The sequence below is a fragment of the Athene cunicularia genome, assembly GCF_003259725.1.
Source record: "Athene cunicularia isolate RWA chromosome 2 unlocalized genomic scaffold, athCun1 chr2_part1, whole genome shotgun sequence".
Taxonomy (NCBI): Eukaryota; Metazoa; Chordata; class Aves; order Strigiformes; family Strigidae; genus Athene; species Athene cunicularia.
This window is the reverse complement of record NW_020799095.1, coordinates 74,423,334-74,442,314: the sequence shown is the minus strand read 5'-3', so window position 1 is coordinate 74,442,314 and position 18,981 is coordinate 74,423,334. Positions and strand designations below refer to the sequence as shown.

At 35.4% G+C, this 18,981-nt stretch overlaps 1 protein-coding gene across 1 annotated transcript in view; it reads right to left on the bottom strand.

The window, feature by feature from the left end:
• The window catches only part of DNAH5 (dynein axonemal heavy chain 5), a 132,740-nt gene that overhangs the window by 52,770 nt on the left and 60,989 nt on the right, over positions 1–18,981 (bottom strand). Inside the window, exons 38-48 of the mRNA XM_026841388.1 lie at positions 18,125–18,312; positions 17,370–17,564; positions 16,556–16,690; positions 15,615–15,722; positions 11,992–12,145; positions 10,340–10,486; positions 8,290–8,531; positions 3,331–3,507; positions 2,635–2,839; positions 2,003–2,145; positions 1,099–1,233 (exon numbers count right to left, since the gene is read on the bottom strand). Of these exons, the coding sequence (XP_026697189.1) occupies positions 1,099–1,233; positions 2,003–2,145; positions 2,635–2,839; positions 3,331–3,507; positions 8,290–8,531; positions 10,340–10,486; positions 11,992–12,145; positions 15,615–15,722; positions 16,556–16,690; positions 17,370–17,564; positions 18,125–18,312 (1,829 nt within the window). The remainder of the gene's footprint in view (positions 1–1,098; positions 1,234–2,002; positions 2,146–2,634; positions 2,840–3,330; positions 3,508–8,289; positions 8,532–10,339; positions 10,487–11,991; positions 12,146–15,614; positions 15,723–16,555; positions 16,691–17,369; positions 17,565–18,124; positions 18,313–18,981) is intronic.

The following is an 18,981-nucleotide window of genomic DNA, read 5'->3' as shown; positions in this document are numbered from 1 at the left end:
GTCCATTTTTTATTTATTCTATACCAAGTGACAGCTCTCTTAACCATGCATAGCTATTCTTTAGTGTTAATCTAAATACCTGCATTCTTATGTTGTGCCTAGGCTCCTGTACAGAAACCTGGAATGCCCCCTTACACAAGTGGCATCAGTTAGACTGACATTTTAAAAGTCAGTAATTTTAAAGCATGTGTCGTAACAGACAATGCTTTGGTCTAGACTGTTATCAGAGATTTGACTGTTAAGACTTGCACATCTATTTAAGATATCTTGATGATCAATAAACTTGACATCTATTTTATAGAAATAGATGTACCAACACTACTTTTTGTTTACATAGTCTAATCAATAGAAGGAATAATACTAAGGAAAATAAGACCAAAATTACATATTTGTATATTAAACATGTTAATAGTTTCTACTATGCTATAAATGCAGATGATAGATGAGGCATCGGGCTTGCAGACAGCAATTCTGATTACAGCACAGACAGCACTTTGGCTTGGCATACCAAACCACATTAAAAATATTTCCCATATATATTGCCAGAAGGTTAAAGAAACTTAAAATAATTCAAAGTAACTCAGTAGAAATTTGGACAGGCTGTACAGTTTAGGATTTAAGTATTCATAGTTCTATTCAGAGCAGCTGCACTGCATGTGTTACTTTTTTAATGAGTAATTTAATTTACTGAAATTTAAATTGCAGACAGCACACTTTTTATGACAGACTGTTGTGGGTAACACTTATTTTACTCATGGCTTTTAGGGAAATCTGAGGGAAGTCACTGACAGCTCTACCCAATTAGTGAGAATTATACATTTGACATAAAAACATGAAATTTGATGAAACAAATAATATGCATGATATTGTAATAGTCCAAGAACAGCTCAATAACTACCAAATAAGTTGAAGGGAACATAGTTTTTCAGAAGGCTTTTAAATCATTTGTTAGGACACAGTCCTTTTGAGCAGGTGCTTTTTAGTTTCTGCACTAATTTTCAATTAAATAAACCACTTGCAGAAGCATCTTCCTGGCAAATTCTCAGAACAATCTCTGAGGCCAATCACATTGTACTAGAAAGTGAATGACTACTATACCTGGAAAATTAATGGCGTAGTTGCAGATGAAAAATTCAAACTCTTAGCCATGTGGCTTTCAGGGTTATACTTTGACATAAAACCTTTGATGATGACAGTCTTTGCAGTTCCTTGCTCACCAATTAGTAGGACAGCCTAGACAAAGACAACATAAGACAACATAAGACAAAACACAAGAACTGGGTGTCTTGGCAAAGCCTCAGCAATCCCATTTAACTTATGAACTTAAATGAAACTAGAAAAGCTATGTAAAGTGAATTCTCAACAAGGGACGTGTGGAAGCAAAATAGTTTAAGTCTCATAGAATTTTGCAGGCCTGACAAGTTAAAAGTATATGCAGTTAACAGTCATGTCAGTCAGCACGATTTAACTAAAAAAGGAATGAATTATTCATAAAAGGCATTGTTTCTCTAAAAGAGGATGTACCTTCTAGAGCCTCATTATCTGAAATATTTTAACTGCTGTTGCTATTTACCATATTCTGATTATCTGACACAGTTTTGGTGAAGAATGAGTTGAATAACCTAAAGGTACATAAACTCTGTAACTGCCCTATGTGGGTAGAGTTCATATCAGCAAAATCTGGCACTCTGCTGCCCTGTGTGCTGCCCCCTCTCCAACAGCTACATGAAAGAATTGCTTCTGTCTGACCTGATCTCAGCTGTAATTACAGTTATTTCTGCTGCAGAAAGGATGGGTGAGCGAAGACAAAAAAATCTTGAAGCAGTGAGTATTCAAGAGTTCAAGCATATTTACATGAATGTAGCTCCCGGAATCACCATTTTATATTAAAAAAAAAAAAGAAATTTTTTCCTTCTCAAAAGTATAATATTTAATTTCTGATTCAAAAACTTTATCACGTGTAGTGTTAGCACTATTTAGATGTGAAATACAGAAAAAGTACCTTGCCCTGTTTTGCAATGATTTCAATAAGGAAATCCATCCTCACATTGTCAACATTAGGCACAAGAATGGTTCCATACTCTGGAGTGCTGCTACTGGGATATACATACTCTTTAACACGTGTATTCCAGTGCATCCATTGACCTAATAAGTAAAAAATTAATTAATGTTTTAGAAATACAAGGCATCATCCCATCTTTTGTTTTCCATTGATTTGACTGATCTGTCAGCACCTCTGATTCACATACAGTAATCCCACTCTGTAAATTCAGACCAAAATTATAGAATCATATCATCATAGAATCTCTCAAGCTGGATCTAAGAGGCTTTCTCCTCTTTCCTACATAAATTATGACAAGGACAAGTTTGTCTAATTTTGTTCAGTTGACAATTCATCGGCACAGAGACCATGCAGCTTTCTGTAACAATATATCCACATTCTCATTTCTCACAGGAAACAGGGAAGAAAGTTTCTACAACATCACCAGTAAAGTGTAGCTGTAAAACAAAACTTGCTAAAGGAACACAAAAGAAGGTCAGCTACAAAAAAAAATCCGAATTAATTCTCTAAAAGAAGCACATTTTAAAAATTACTTTTAAGTTTTACTTCATACCACCAGCTGGGTTACTAACCATCAGATGCCACATAATAATCAAACATGGTATCTTCACTGCCTTCTGGGATACAGGGGAGATCAAGTTTTATTGTTGCATGGTTTCGAAGCCAGTGTTCCATTTTGCATCTGTCTTCCAGTTCTAGTAATGCTCCTACACTCCACATAAGAGAGAAGACGTACAGCCTTTCCAAGTATTTTGCAGTCAATTCCCCTCCTTGCTCCTGAAGGAGTGAGTTAGGTTTTTATTTTCAATAGCCTGAAAATTCTACTTGAGAATCATTAGTAACATCAAGTTAAAAGCCTTCAGTCATGTTTAAATTTACTAATATATTCATCAATGAAGAGACTGAATCAATATCAAGTAGACCACAAAATACAGAAAAGCACTCTGTAAATATCAGTTTTAATCGCCCATTACAGCATTTGATCTGTTAAAGTTCTAATTTATAATCTGATAACAATCCACCTAAAAAAAACAGAAGGAAAACTGCTGTCTGATGCATGCTACATGTCAGTGCTAAACATCACATCCCAATGTGAAAAGGGGACATCCTGGATATTATTTTCTTAAAAAAAAAATAAGGTATTCCTTATTAACATGCATCTTCATTTATATTCCAAGTTATCAAAGAATCTCCTCTTTACATAATCTCATAATTTAAAATTATCTCCATTAGATTAGGTAAATATTAAAAAATCCACACTACTTTACCTTAGGTGGGATAAGGCCCTGCAGCATATTAATACTCTGCATAATCACAAAGGCTTCCAACATCTCAGTCTTGCATTGCAGAGATTGAATGCTGAAGCGGTATAAGTCTGGGAATGATGAAGAAAACAGCTGACGTAGAATTTCAGCTTCTTGGAATGAACATCTTTTCAAAAATCCCTGTTACAAACCATGGTGAGAAAATAAATTTAGTTCCCAATGCAAGTCTCAGCATATTCAACTCTAGTAATTCAAAAGGTCCAGCAAGAATGGGAAGTTGATTTCTTTGGGGGGGCTCAGATTCCCTGCCTGCTGAGTAGGGCATGGCTAGCAGAAGGTCAAATTTACCCAAGTATGCATAATTCCATCTGGATTTTAAATATGGATATTGAAGAACAAAGCACTTTAAATTTTTCAACAGCACAAAAAACCACATTATTTTCAAATATTTTTTAATCATAATAGCTGTTTAAGGTATAAAACAACTCTGTAAAGAAAGATTGTATGTACTGAAGATAAGTTGAATTTATTCTGCACATTAGTTTCTAGCAGTGATACAGGGTATCCCTGAAACATCTGGCAGTTGTAAAAAAGAAGTTAGGATTTCAGGGGGGGATGTCTGCTGGCGTGTGTAGTGGTTTTGTTGTGCATCTCAATACCTGTAATGCTAACTCTAATTAAAATCTAATTAAAAATACCTATTTCTCAAGATCATAGAACAGGATTTATTCTTTGATGCCTTTAGCTCAAGGTAGTGAGTGACCCGCTTCTTTCAGTTACTCAGAAGCTTTCTCTGATCTGTGTGGCACCTACACAAAATACACTCATCAGCAAATACACTTGCAGATTCTTCGCCAAAATTCAAATTAAAATTTGGCACAAACTGAAATAAAATAAATTCCATTTAAACATAAGAACTTTTTTTTTTTTTTTAATTGTGAGGGTCGTCAAACACTGGAACAGGCTTCTTGGGGAGCTTCTGGAGTCTCCATCTCAAAACTCAACAAGACACAGTCCTGAGCAACCTACTCTAGTTGATTCTGCTTTGAGGTGTGTTCAACTACACAATCTCCAGAGGTCCCTTCCAACGTCAAGAATTTCGTGCTTCTGAGATTCCTTTTTACACTTCTGCCTTCATAATCTTTTGAAACACTATCTTTTACTGTCCAAAGTAAATAAACTTTGGGACTGATTACAAATAGGTAGCTATAATATATGAAAAAGCTTTCTAAAAACAAGTAGGTGGAAAACAAAGTACTAAAGATTAATTGGCAGAAGTACTTAAAATAGATATCCAGAACTTCACTAGCTGTTCAGAAGATATTAGGGGCAAGTGGAAAAGTTGGTAAGATGTTTTTGCTTTAGAGGAGGTTGATGAGTAATGCATCAAATACCTTTGATCACTTTGCAAAAGCTGGTTAAGAAGCATGTTAGACAAGAACAGCAATATGAAAAGTTAGATATCTATTTCACTGAATTTGGAAATTGCTTATATCATAACATTGCATCCTAATAGGCTGCTATAGTTAGCTGTTTATAAATTATAAGGATGGTGAATCTAAATATATACAACAACTTCCTGAGCTATTCATATTTCTTTCTAATTATTTTTCAACGTTCTTCTGAAATATGAACAAATAGTATGCTTCATTCAGCATCTGAGAATTAGAAATTAAAGAAAGAAAATGCCATTTAATTCTCTTACAAAAGTAAGGAAATCCTCCAGTGAGCAATGAAAGATTAACATCTACACTAATCTTCTGCGATATGTAGTATATTGCACTACAAAATAGATTTAAAGGGAGATTTCTAGAAAAAGCCATCAAGATACTTTATTTATGAAGTAAAACCAAACAAAACAAGAGACAAATGAATGATCTTAGCTCAAATGATGGGGGGGGGTGAGGGAGGAAGGGAGGTTGGAATCATTGTGTCATGGCTGAAATGAACGTAATTTGTTTTGTGTTATCCAAAAGAAAAAAAAAATAAAAGTTCTTGCTTTCCTCTTGACTGGTCCTACCACTGAAATAAATTAAAAGCATAAGGTCATGAATTAAGTGAAACTACTTTCATGCAACAGTTACTTCAACACAACTAAATTTAGTCTGCATATCACTTTAAAGTGAGGACGTAAATCATGACAGATAAGGAAAAATAAAACACTTTTCTTTGGTTTTGCTGTCTTCACAGATGAATCTATAGTTCAATTTAAACTGAAACATTCAAGTTGTTGTCTTCAAATTAACCAATGCAAGGAGGCAGAGCTAGAAGAATCTAACATCAGTAGACTCTACGCAGTCCTGTTAAGTATGGGAATGAACAACATGAGTGGAATCCCATGGGAGCCACTGTCCTAGATGCATAATTTACACTTGTACTTTCCCAAGTATCTGTATTAGTTTAATTAAAAAAAAAGAAAAGGTAAAAGTTTTGCAGTAATATACATAAGGCACTTGCATTGACTGCATGTATTTGCATTGGTAAAACTTCAATAACAGCCAAAGTTTTAGGAAACTTAATAAACACTTTTCCTAATAAGAATGCAAACATTTTTGACTTGGTAAAGAAACCTATTGAATAAATTAGTGAAGACTGTCAAGTGTTGCTAAGTAGCTGAGATTGAACAGCCAGCTCCATATGATTTAATATCACTCTAAAAGGGAAAGCCTTAGGCACTACTAGAGAAATATGGTAACAACCCTCTGCAGTAACCCTTAGTCCTTCAGAAGCAGCAAACCTCCATAGGCAACAAGTCACAGCACACGGGTGCCTCCATCACAGGAGGGAGTCTCTGACAACAATCACACTCCTTTTCCTCATAATTGGTTAAGGCTAAGCTGGGTTCTGATGCCTGCCCTAGTGGATCTTGTTGCTCCACACCTATTCTCGGGGCACTATACCTGACTTGCCATTTCAGATCTGCAGGTGGAAAAGAAACCTTGCTTCTGTTGCCAGAAATCACAAGCTTACAGCCTTCCTCATGGTGATAGTTTCTGTTCACCAAAGTTTTGAATGCAGTCTCTAACTCACTCTCTTTTCCGTTACAGGACTAGGGATCTTGAGTCTGCAGTGTCTCTGCAAAGATCCTGCTGATCTGTCTATCTTCCCTGAAGGTACACAAGTCTTCTCACCCCTTCCACAGCTCCCTCACCTGATAACTCCATGCCCAGGGCACACTTCCCCCAGGGGCGCTCCACTGTCTCCAGCCCCAGGAAGAAGCACCAGGCACTGCTTGGACAGCAGCATACTGTCTCTTTTGATTTCCATCTGTACTGAAACCTCTAATATGTTAAGGACGGTTGTTCTAGGCAGTGCCACAGACCACACTCCATGGCATGCCAACTTTTTCTCCACTGCAGGACAAATCAGGGATTTATGTACAAGGAATCTGGTTATAAACAAGCAAGCTACATAAGTCTTACACGCATGAGAAACTTTACGGGTTAAAACAATAAGAAATCTGAGAATAGTACAGGGTAATCATTACAAAAAGCTCCCTCAACTACTAAGACCTGAAAGTTAATATGAAGGTAATTGTAGTTTCCTCTGCCTAGTTAAGCAATATTAATCTATATGAGCATTACTTGTATCTTCCACAGGTACCTTATTTGATTTGGAAAATTAAATGAGTGAATGAAACTGTGAAACATTAAATTTTTTAAATTATTTTAAAAAACTTTTTAATATGATACTTTCCAGAAAGAAGGATAGTCAGTCTGTCAGCTCATAGTAACCTGAGAAATTTGTCTTTTCTTAGCCACAAGGAAGGAAGTTTTAATTTTTGATACTCATGAGACAGTCCATGTTTCATCAAAGCAAAATAGCATCAAGAAAATATTATGAGTAAGACTGACTAGAAAACAAAAAAAATAACATCAAAATAAATGAATATTTATTTTAATTTAAATTTTTAAAAAGCATTAATCCTGAGGAGCCTACTTCACTGATAAATTTCTAAGGCAATAGAGAGCTTAAGAATTTTTTTAAAAAAATTCATCAGAAACCAACTTTATTCACTGCTATTGTCTCCACTGTTTTCTTAAAACGGAAGAAAACTGGAATTAAATACTGAAAGCTTTTATTAAAGATATTACTATGGAACACTAGGTAGATTCTCAGGAACTCTTATATTTCATTTTTACCAAGATATTTGCTACATGAAAAACAAACATAGCATGCTCGAGTCTCTAAAAGTATCATTCACTGTATCACTGACACCATTCAGTTAAGATAAGGATTTATTTTGTCTGGTTTTTGGAAGATGAAATATGACATATACAAGAAAAAACCCACTTTATACATCACTTTGAAATTTAAGTTATATGCTGTTCTTCCCTCCAAAACACACCTATAACATGTTCTGGTTTTCTAAATGATTCATTCCACGCAGGAGAGAGAGTGACCACTGCATGGTTCTTAAGACATTTTGCTTCTAGAAATGTTAACAGACAACCAGGTAAGAACATCCATTTTAAAATTACATACTTCAATGCTGCACTGACTTTATTTTTGGTTCTAAATCCCAACTGAAATTAATTTTAAGAAAGATCAAGATAATTTCTATTTTCTTGAGGATTTCTAGATTCCTGAATCAGCCTGTTTACTCCTCCTTCTTCCTTGGTCTGAAGTGTACTAGAGGTTGCCAAGTAGTTGTTATTTTGACAACTGAGTTGTTCTTCAATAATATAAAATACCTTGAATTACAAATTTGTCCCACAGTGAAACATCGATGTTTTTACAAGTGTATTATGTTGACTATGTTCCTGGAAAAATTACATTATTCACTCTTGTATAAATTACCAAGAACATCTCTATATTAAATACTGACCTATAAGTTTATACAGTGTAAAATCCATTCCATAGAAAAAGTCACAAAATTAGATCCTAAAGTAATAACACTGAAGTGTTGAATAAGTATCCAGTAAAACTTTTAATACATAAACAATCACTTAGCTCTTGTACCTCAAGGATAGGGCTCCAGTTGAGAACTGATGAGCTCATGAATACCATCCCGTTCCTTGAAACTGTTGCTGGAGAAGCATTATCAATATTATGAGGTTCAAAGACTATTTTGCAATTTGGTGCCATGGGTATCCGATCTCCATTTGCTAGAGTCAGAGTTCTGTTATCATCCAGTACAGAATTAAGGTTCTCAATCCAAATAGCATCAACCGGACCATCAAGAACTATCCAGATGTGGTCACCTATAAGCCAAAATAACAGATAAAAAAGCCTATGGAGGGAGCTCTAGTTTCCTTCAAAGATCAATTTCTTCTCTCTGCAGAAAAAATTTTGAATTCTGAATTCACACACAGCTAAAATGTCATCTTTTAAAACAGTTACCATTTCCATCACTCAATTACAATTCAGTATTTCGCTTCATCACCTACTGATAGCAATTATCCATTGCTCAGTATATAAGGTGTCTTCGGCATAAGCCATCAGTTTGTAAGAGTCTGAAACAGCTTCATAGGTCCAATCTTCATGCTAGTAATAAATTAGGTTCGTTTCAACTGATCTAACATAAAGAATATAGAAACTATGTATCTATTTAAAACCACCATTCATTAGTTTCCAAAGAGTTTGTGTAAATGTAGTGAGATTAAATGAAAGGAAGGCTTGAAAAATTCCTCTCTCAAATAACATGCTCGCTTTCATAATGTCCATTAGGGGAAGAAAAATTCTTGTTGTTCTTTCTTCTGCTTGTAAACCTGATCCACCTCCCTTTGGAGCTTTTCCAGCTCTTTCTATTTAGTAAGAGAAATGTATCTTAAAGCCTGCCTCTGTTTCCTAGTTTCTCTGTTTCCTCTGTCCTGCCCGCCTCACCTGGGTACAGAGCAACAGGCTCTGGCTGGAAAGAGATTCCCCCTTGGTTTTGGCTCCCTGTCCCCTAGGAAGTTGCCAGCCCTGATGTGCATCGCTAAATAGCCCTTTAGTCAGAGATGGTCCCACTCTCATCTGCCTTCAGAGTGAGTCCTTACTATCTAGGCTTGGGTGGCTTGGTGTGTGGCTAGGTATGAACCAAGAAGATTCTGATAAGAAACTTTCTCACCTCTCAGGGGAATAGTTCTATATTTAGAGATTTTCAGAGCTAGAGCTCAGGCATCTTGGGCACAACATGTTCTGGACTTCACAGAGACATTACAGAAGTGTTGCAAAGAGTGAATCTGAGGAAGTCATGTGAGTGTGATAATTTACATTTCATGTTGAGGAGGAAAAATAGAAAAATCAACAGTTAATGCTATGCTACATTCTCAAGGGTGCTACATTTCTAGATTTGAAACAAAACCAACAAAATTAAATCCAAAAGTATTTTCTATTTTAAAAGTATCTGTATCCTTACAGACTAAGGATTTTTGTATGAAAACTGACAGTGCAACAAATGTTAGATTTTATTTTTCTTTAGTCCTTAAGGCCTATTAGATTTTATTTTTCTTTAGTCCTTAAGGCCTAATGATAAGATCACATACTAATATTCAGACAAAACAAGGAAGAACCCATCTACCATCAAATCATCAAGGCCTCTCTTTAAGTTAATATAGTAGTTTAATATACGCCAGCGTTATTTTAGGCTATTGGTTGCCTCAGTAGTATTATCTAGTGTCATTTGAGATGGACTATGGTATGTGCAGCGTTAACAGGTATGACACAAAGGAGATTCACACCCTTCTAGTACAGCAGCTGGAGACCAGGTAGATATCCTACACCACCAAAATTTTTTATAGTATACAAGTGCTGGGTGAACTGACTCTTATCTTCCACTTTTCTTCCATGCAAGGGCCTATTATTTGAAAGAGAGGGATTAGCAAATTCATTGAAACAGTATTTGCTACACTACACAGTTTGACCGCAAAGCATTTAGAACAGAGAATATACAACAGACAGAAGTTCTTACATGGAAGCATTAGAATATTGCTGCAAGTCAAAAAAACCCCAAAGAAGTCTGCTAATATGCTTTAGAGAGATGTCCTGCAGCTTGTTTTGTTTTGGAGAGAATTGTTTTCCATTATACCTTTCTTGGCTCTTAAAGTTTTTCTCCAGAGTGCTGAAAATATTCCATCTGTCCAATCGTTTGTTGCCACATCGAGACGACCAAACATTTGCGGAGCAGTTATAGCTTTTGGATTCATTCTCATTTCACGATGTGGTTGTCCACAATCTATAAAGGCAGATCATCACTTAATGGGAGGGGGGTGTGGGGGGGTGTCAGCAATCAGAGAACTTTGATAAATTCAAAATCATTACAACCAAATGTATGGTTTAATATACATTGAACATTATAATAAGTTTTGTATTTACTTGGAAAACTTACCTCTTGCTAAACATCAATATGTGTTAATTGGAGACATCAAAATGTAAAGTACACAAAGTTCTGAAACTTCTGAAAGTACAATTCACATTTCATACATTCATCGGGAACAACAGAGCAGGAAGATGAAAATTATTCAAACTTTAGTTTAACATTTTGAAGGTTTATCAAACAATAGATCTTTAAAGCCTTTGGTTTGGAACCATTTTTTTAAAACTCAATGACTAAATACCAGACAAATGCTCCACATGATTGACTGTTTTTTGTTTTTCCCCATTGTGCACTTGCATACACTTTGGAATAGACAAAACATATGATATCGGCACATGCCTGTGAAATCTCTTAAGCAACTAAATTCTATCTAGCCATACCATGATCATATAATCTTTATATTTTCCTCATTAACAACAGCTTGAAAAAATTCTGTGTCAGACATCTTTAGAAAACCCAATATTAAAACTTAATTGGGAGCCAATAATAAGATGCTGAAAGAAAGAGCTAAAAAAATGGTTTATCTTAAAATCTTAATTATAATCAGAGTTCACTAACATGTAAAGATAGAAGCCTGGCAAATTGTGTAGTTTTATATTTCATGAGATTATGGCAGATCAGCTTGAAAATGTATCGTGGCAGCTTTATCTTGGTAGTAGTTCACATCTCTGTGCTACAGAAATACAGGAAAATATTCTAATGCAACTATCTGTTCTTTCTGCTTTTTTTCCTAAATGGAACAGTCATTTACACTTTAATGTAGAGACTACAGTGTTTTTTAAGCACACTAAGGTATTGCATGGATGAGAGACTGACTGAGCGTTTTTTTACAGAACTATCAATTTCTGGAAAATTGTATAAGCAGTCTACTGAAGCTTGTGAAATGGGGTAACACAAGCTTACTTCAAAAGAGACTTTGTCACTGTCTAAACCAGAAACTATCTCCTATCAGCAACAAATGATAGAAGTAATTATTCTGTACTGTAGATACAGACCACTCTGCTGAACTGTGTTCAAAAAGGACTTAACAGTTACGATTAGGGGAAGGTTTCAGCATTACCTCAGCCAAACCTGGGAGATGCTTTAACCACTTGCTCAAGCTGTCTACCCAGACAGTACTCCTCCTTCTCAATGTTTCTAGAATAAGAACTCCTGATATAAGTATCATAATATGGAAAATAAGATATGTATTGTATGACTTTGAATGTCAGACATTTTTAAGCTTTTAAAAGATACTACCACGATAATTAGCATTATAACGCACAAACTGATTCTTCCAGTAATATGTTGTCACAATGAAGCAATTGAGGCTTTCAATGAAGAAACAATGCGTTTTAAAGTTTACAATATAAATACTCACATACCTGTCATGGCTTTCATTAAAGTGTGAATGCAAACAGTTTTGCCTGCACCACTAGGTCCTAGTGTCATCAATCCATGCCTTACTTTCTGGGTTTCAAAAAGCTGGATAACTTTCAGCTTCCAAGGAGGATGACAAACAAGTCCAGCTTCCTCCACCTATAAATAGTGACAGAAAACCAAACTACTACTGTTTTAGTGCATAAGATATTTTGATGTTTAAAAAAAAAAAAAAAAAAAATCTATCTTCAGCATGACTATACAATTTGTAAAGATTTTGTGTATATAAAAACTGTTTAGAAAAAGAAGAGATATTTGGTATTCAAATATATATTCAGAAAAATAGAAAATAAAACATGGGTGGTTTAGCTCTTCTTGGGGTTAAAACATCATTTCAAGGAAAAGCCAAGAATTTTAGAAACATTCTTGCTAGCAATGTCTTTCATAGGCACACAGCATTTTCACTTGCCTCTCAGAACAGCTGCCTTTTTATGATCATGATTTGTGTCTCTAAATGCTTACAGTAGCCAAAATTTTTCTGTAAAACATTTTGTTATATGTTTCTCAGTGTACAGACAGACCTTTGAGTAACTTCTTAATATCATCGTCCTAAGAAAAGACATGATGTTTTAAAATCAAACATCATATGATTGTTTACTACTTTTTACTAGTTCCAAGCTTAAAGAAGTTATCTCACTATACTGGTATTGCTGTTGCTCCTGAAAGTAACTCAGCTGGAAGTGAACAAGCAAGTTTTTAGCCAGTAGAGAAAAGCTAGAACTATTTCTTAAGGATTCATAGCACAGCATATGTTTTTAACAAAGAAACCTTCTAAAACCTCAATATCATGTTATAAAAATGAAGCTCTCAAAATAACAATTATATTTTAATTCAAGTATAATTTGTTTTTAAATTATGTTCCACAAAATATCTCAGAAAATATTATCAGTAAAAAGAGGACTAACTTTTTACAGATAAGATAAAACTCAGCTTTTACAATTACTGTCATGTAGTCGGTTAGAACTGTGTAACTGGCACTACCACTTGCTATATTACTCGTGTATCGAAACTCATGTCAGTTCAGCTTATTTATCTCACTCTGCAAGGAAGCCAAGAACAGAAGGCAGCACAAGATGAATTCATCAACAGCAACCATGAAGTATATGCTGCCACCAACTCCTCATCACCATGAAGCAATGGAGGTTGCAAAGCACAGCGAAGACATCAGATGCACCTTTTTCAGATACATGATAAAGTTCTGTTATCATTTACATCTTAACAGGTCTCACAGCTGACACTAAACCTGTCAAGCTGTCTTTCTTTCCTGTATAGAATATATTCTCCTGACTTGTTTCCAGAGTCCACATATATGCAGTAATATATCCAGAATCCAATGGTGTACTGACAGAACGCATATGAACTGATTACTTTCTTCACATAAAACAAAATGGTCATGTTAGCCATTCCTTCACTCTAATCCAATGCCATCAGTGGAGACTTACCTTTTCTTAACAATTTCTAAAACTCATGGATTCTGTAATAATCTTGTAGACTAGATATTTCTCTTACCAAAAAAAAAAAGTATGTTCACAAGCAGACTTGACATGTTCTCAAAAGTTCGCCTGTTAACAGTTGTACACATGTACTGGGTCTGGTTGGAATTGAGTGAATTTTCCTCATAGTAGCCTATATGGTGCCAAGTTTTACATTTGTTATTGAAACAGTGTTGATGCCATTGATTTGTCTATTGCTGAACTGCGCTTGCATAGCATCAAGGGTTTCTCTGTCCCTCACACTGCCCTGTCAGAGAGTAGGCTGGGCTGGGCAAGAATTTGGGAGGGAACACAGCTGCGTCAGCTGACTCCAACTGACCAAAGGGGTACTCCATATCATAGAACCATAGAATAGTTTGGGTTGGAAAGGGACCTTTAAAGATCATCTAGACCAACTCCTCCACATCATGCAAGAAAATTGGAGGGAAGTTTCTCCAAAGTAGCCATTGCTCAGAGACTGGCTGGACATCAGTCTGATGGTGGTGAGAGACTGCTTTTGCATTACTTATTTCTTTGCAATTTTTTCTTCATTTATTAAACCATCTTGATCTAAATCCATGGGCTTTTTTTCCTCTCTTTTCCCCTTCTGAATCGTTCCCCCAACCCACTGGGGGAAAGTAAGCAAGTGACTGTGTGAGGGCTTAGCTGCCAGCTGGGGTGAACCCACCACAAAATATAAACATAGAAAAACATTTTAATTCAAGTCACGACTATTTCTTCATTATGATACTTCCCCAACTTCTGCCTCCTTCCTCTAATAAAAACCTCCTTCCTCTTGAACTTGATTCTGTCCTAACCTAGTTGTTTTCACTGTACTGAGTCATTACAGCTCTGAAAACACAGCAAAGAGCTCCATTCAATAAAACCTTAATTCACTCCCAATACAAACAAGATAGACAACCATTTCTGGTTTCCCCAGATTTTACAAAAAAAAAAAAAAAAAAGTCAAAATAAGCTAACAAAATTTCTAAACACTGTTATAGCACTAAAAAGCTACCATGAGATCCCTAGATCTGAACTTTAGATAAACTTTGTTTTACATAAGATAATCACAGTGTGTAAAGATCTTCAAGTTTTCAACACTGCTTCAGTATAGGCTGACATTACACACTACTTACAAACAAGTGATAATGATTTGTTGTTAAAAGGGTTGACACTTTCTATGTCTGGTTTCACAGATCACCAACAACAGAGCTACAAAGAACATGTTATTAAGACCTCGTTTTAATTTATTATAAATGACAATTTAAAGCACGAGATTCAAGTTCCTTATAGCTTCCCCTCATAAAAGCTTAATGTGTGAGTCTCTTCTTAAAGATAATTGTATAAGCTACAGAAAGCAAAACAGTTTTATAAATATTAGCTCATGATTCAACTCTTCCTTGTTAGGAAAGTCAGAAGCAGACTTTTCTACTTGTATCTAATCACATTAAATGTAAGTAAATGAAAACTCATATACTCAAATTCTTCAGAAATACACTTCTGATTTTCTTTTTTTTATTTTTTGGGGGTCTTTGACAGTTTTTTTGAATTTTTGTTTCTCTGTTTAACTATTAGATAATACTCTGAGGAATTATTGAAATTCTGGAGGAAAGTTTAACAGAGGTGATCACTTAAGTGTACATACTTCATTAGCTTTCTATATCCCACTGATATTCTTAAACTGGTCCTACTGAAATGTTCCAAAAGCTCTAATGAAAGATGAAATAGAGAAAATTTCATTTTAGGTAAATCTTTTCTCAAGCTCATGTTCTGACTGTTAGACTTCATACAAATATTAAATCCTGGGTCACATAAGGCAAGCATATATATATATATATGCATTTTTAAAACTGGACACCACAAATGACTGACTGACAAGAAAACCACAGGACACCGCAACCACAATTCATTAACACCCTTAAGAATAAGGTTAATAACAAAATGCCAATGGTACAGATTTATGGAAAAGCTTACTATTCCTCTAAGTAGTAAAATGTATTATTAACAGTTGGGTAGACTCAACACCAATAATTTTCTTAGATGTCACATCATGATAGTTATGCCACAGCAGCACAGATCAAGAGAAACGTTACCTGTTTGTCAATGGCAGCTTCCAGTTCAGGATAGCCTACTTTATCAAGATAGATATCTGGAAATAGATCTTCAATTAGACTCAGGAATAATGGTTCATCTTCATCAATCTAGTGAAAGAACCAGGCAGGCAGAAACACAGATTAAAACTTCTTTTGCTTATTCTAGCATCTTAAAAAACAATTCCTAACTCTTGCAGAACTAAAGAAACACTTGAAAACAAAGGGAACCATCTAAGGTAACCCTCTAGGTGCTAAACACTCTAGAAGGACACAGCAGGAGATCGTATGATGCTTCCAGTACTCAAAAGTTAATTAAAATAAATCACTAACATACAGACTACTTCTACTTAAAGATTTTAGCAATAAAATTTATACAAGTAGTAAATTATTTGTCTAAGGTATAAAAAAACTATAATAAAGGACATGAAGTATCACAGCAACAGGAGAGATTTTGTTAGCTATTTAAGACAGATGAGATAGTACTCATTACTACAAATAACAGATTATTTCAAAAGAGTGACTACTTTAGGTCAAAGGTTCTGAAGAGGTTACTGCTTAGACTTCTGTTTGGTCACTTATTTCTACAGGTAGCAGGGGAAATATTTGAAGAAAATTCTGAACAATTCAAGGTGGTGCAGTTTAAGCCAGGTAGGCAGTCAAGAACCACACAGTCCCTCACTCGCTCCCTCTCCAGCCCCATCAAATGTACTATGAAGAAAATTAACTCTATCCCAGCCAAAACCAGTACCAAAGACCATCCAGAGAATGAAACATTTCCAAGCTAGCTTCAGTGTAAAGGTCACATTCAATCTTCTAGTGATCATCTTAACAGATTTAAATTGCATTTAAAAGAAAAAAAATAAAAAAAAAAAAAATAAAAAAAACACCAAACATATCTCTGAAGTGCAGTTTAATTAATTCACCAGACCTTAAGAACTTACTAGTTTAGACAGGTTCATGTCTCTCAGCACACGCATGACAATGGTAGCTTCAGTATCTGTGGGATTTGCTCTTTTTGCTGCTCCTAGTGTACGTAGCACTGACAATATATTCCGCAAGCCAAAATCATAATGCACCTAGAAGATATGCAACGTTTGGGAAAATTCTCCTCCAGTTAACTGAGATGAAACAATTCTTATTTATCATTTAAGGTATGGATATGCACAAGAAGTGGTGCATGTGGCACAAATGGCTCCTAACACACAACTACTGGTCTTTGGCTGTATGATTATGGGAGACTTCATTCCCCACCTCTGCTACCATCTGTAATTTCTTACCTGTAAGGTGGGACAGGAAAAAGAAATGTAATCACAAGTCTTTGAACCAAGATAAGGTTCCCAAGGACTATTAAGAAATAAACTATCAGCATTATTTTTAATTCTCCATGGACCTCGGAAACTGACTTTATTTGAGAAATATCTAAACAAGCATGGGCAGCACAAACCAAATGCCTCTCAATCCACTCTACCAGACCAACTAATATACAAGACCTTTATTTGCTTCAATCACCATTTATTAAAGCTAAATCTTTATAATAAGCAGTGTTCTGAATGACAGTCCCATTCTTGTACAGACAACCTGCAGCAGGAGTTAATGCTCCAGGGCAGCAGAGGGTTGCACTACTAAACTGCAAGTGTCATTTAGCTTGCTTAGTGAACATGAAGTTTTCAATTGTGTTCACAAAGATGCTAATAATTTATGACATCACACATAGTTTTTCCCTAAGATAATTTTTCCTCATATGAAAGTAATCACCTGCTTTGACAGTTGTTCTTCACACAGCTTGTATAGTGTAAAGAATTTCCTTGCCAATACAACATTAGCAATGAAACCACAACTAGCCAGTTTGACACGAATTATGATCTGACGATCAGGAACCATCATAGCCACTGAACGGAAGTTGATCTTCAGGTTCTCAGGGAGTTCTTGCCGTCCAGCATATCCTGGATTCTGGACAGAAGAACAGGTTTTGAAGTTGTGTGCACCTTGCACAAACAGAAGAATTAGCACAGGAATGTGTAATCTGGTTAAACATAAAAAGCTTTTTGGCTTTAAATAACACGTAAAAATTATTTGCCATGCAGATTTACCACATCTCTCCAGAATTTTAGCCTCTCTCACATGCATGAAGTATGAAAAATGTTCCACCTAAACCCTTCAAATCTGTATTTGTTTTATAGGTCCTGTTTTTACTGTCTATTCCTACCTATATATCTATGGCAAATTTTCGGTACTTATAGCAAAAAGCATACTTTGCAAACCAGAATGCAGCCTGCAGTAGTAATCTAGCACTGAGATAATAGCTTGTATTTACAGCGCTGGCTGCATTTGTTAATTCATGTGCTTCATGTCATTGAAACAAGACCCTGTAAACTGTCTTCACAGTAATGCTCAATGTTCTCAAACTGTCAGTTGAGCTGAGTAAATTAGCAAGTACATTTAACATTGCAGGTTAACAGTGATTATTGTACAATCATCAGTGGCATACTGGAAACCTACTGAGTACCTACCATAGTAAGAAAGATGCCAAATTCTGGGTTCATTTCCACATTATCTCCATCAGTAAAAATAAAGCTTTTTTTATGTTCCTTCTTACATGTCAACACAACTGCAATTTGCTGTGCAGCTACTGATAGTACTGGTAAATCAATACGATTGAATTCATCAAAGCAACCCCAGGAGCCAGACTGAGCAAGACCTTCAAAGAGAAAAGCAACTAAGCATCTGACCATTATGTTGTTAGCCCTTTTCTGGTGCAATTCATAAGACAAAAAATCACGTTAATCTACCTCAGGCAAAAAATGTGTTTATTTTGAAAGATGAGAAAGAAGAGTTTCTATTTTAAGCAAGAACTCAAAAAGTTCAAAAGTCCTCACACTTGTATAGGATATTACATTGTTCAATTTCTGCTCCTTCTCTCAGTATCTTGAATGTTTTCCTGTTCCTCCCTTCTCCTCAAAAAAAATTCCCTGCAATAAGGCTATGAAAATATGATGGGTTGTCAACAGCTTATTGCACAGATTAAAATGAACAATAAAATTGCTTTAACCTGTTAAGAAGTTATGGGTCTGTCTGTGCCAAAATTCCATTCTTCCTCAGATATTTTGAGGAAAACAAAGCAAAAAATCATCAACACAGTCACTTGCAACAATACAAAAGTCAAGGACCTCCACTAATTTGACATTCACCATGACTGATGGATATCAATTTCAGGTGCCTAAAAAAAAATTATCATCTACATCTAACTTCAGGGAGTTGTGCCAACTGTTTTTATCATATATAGTGCTATTCATGCATTTCCTTCAACTGATAAGAACTTTGACATTTGAAGGAGACAAAATACTGAAATCAGAATCCAACACATTCC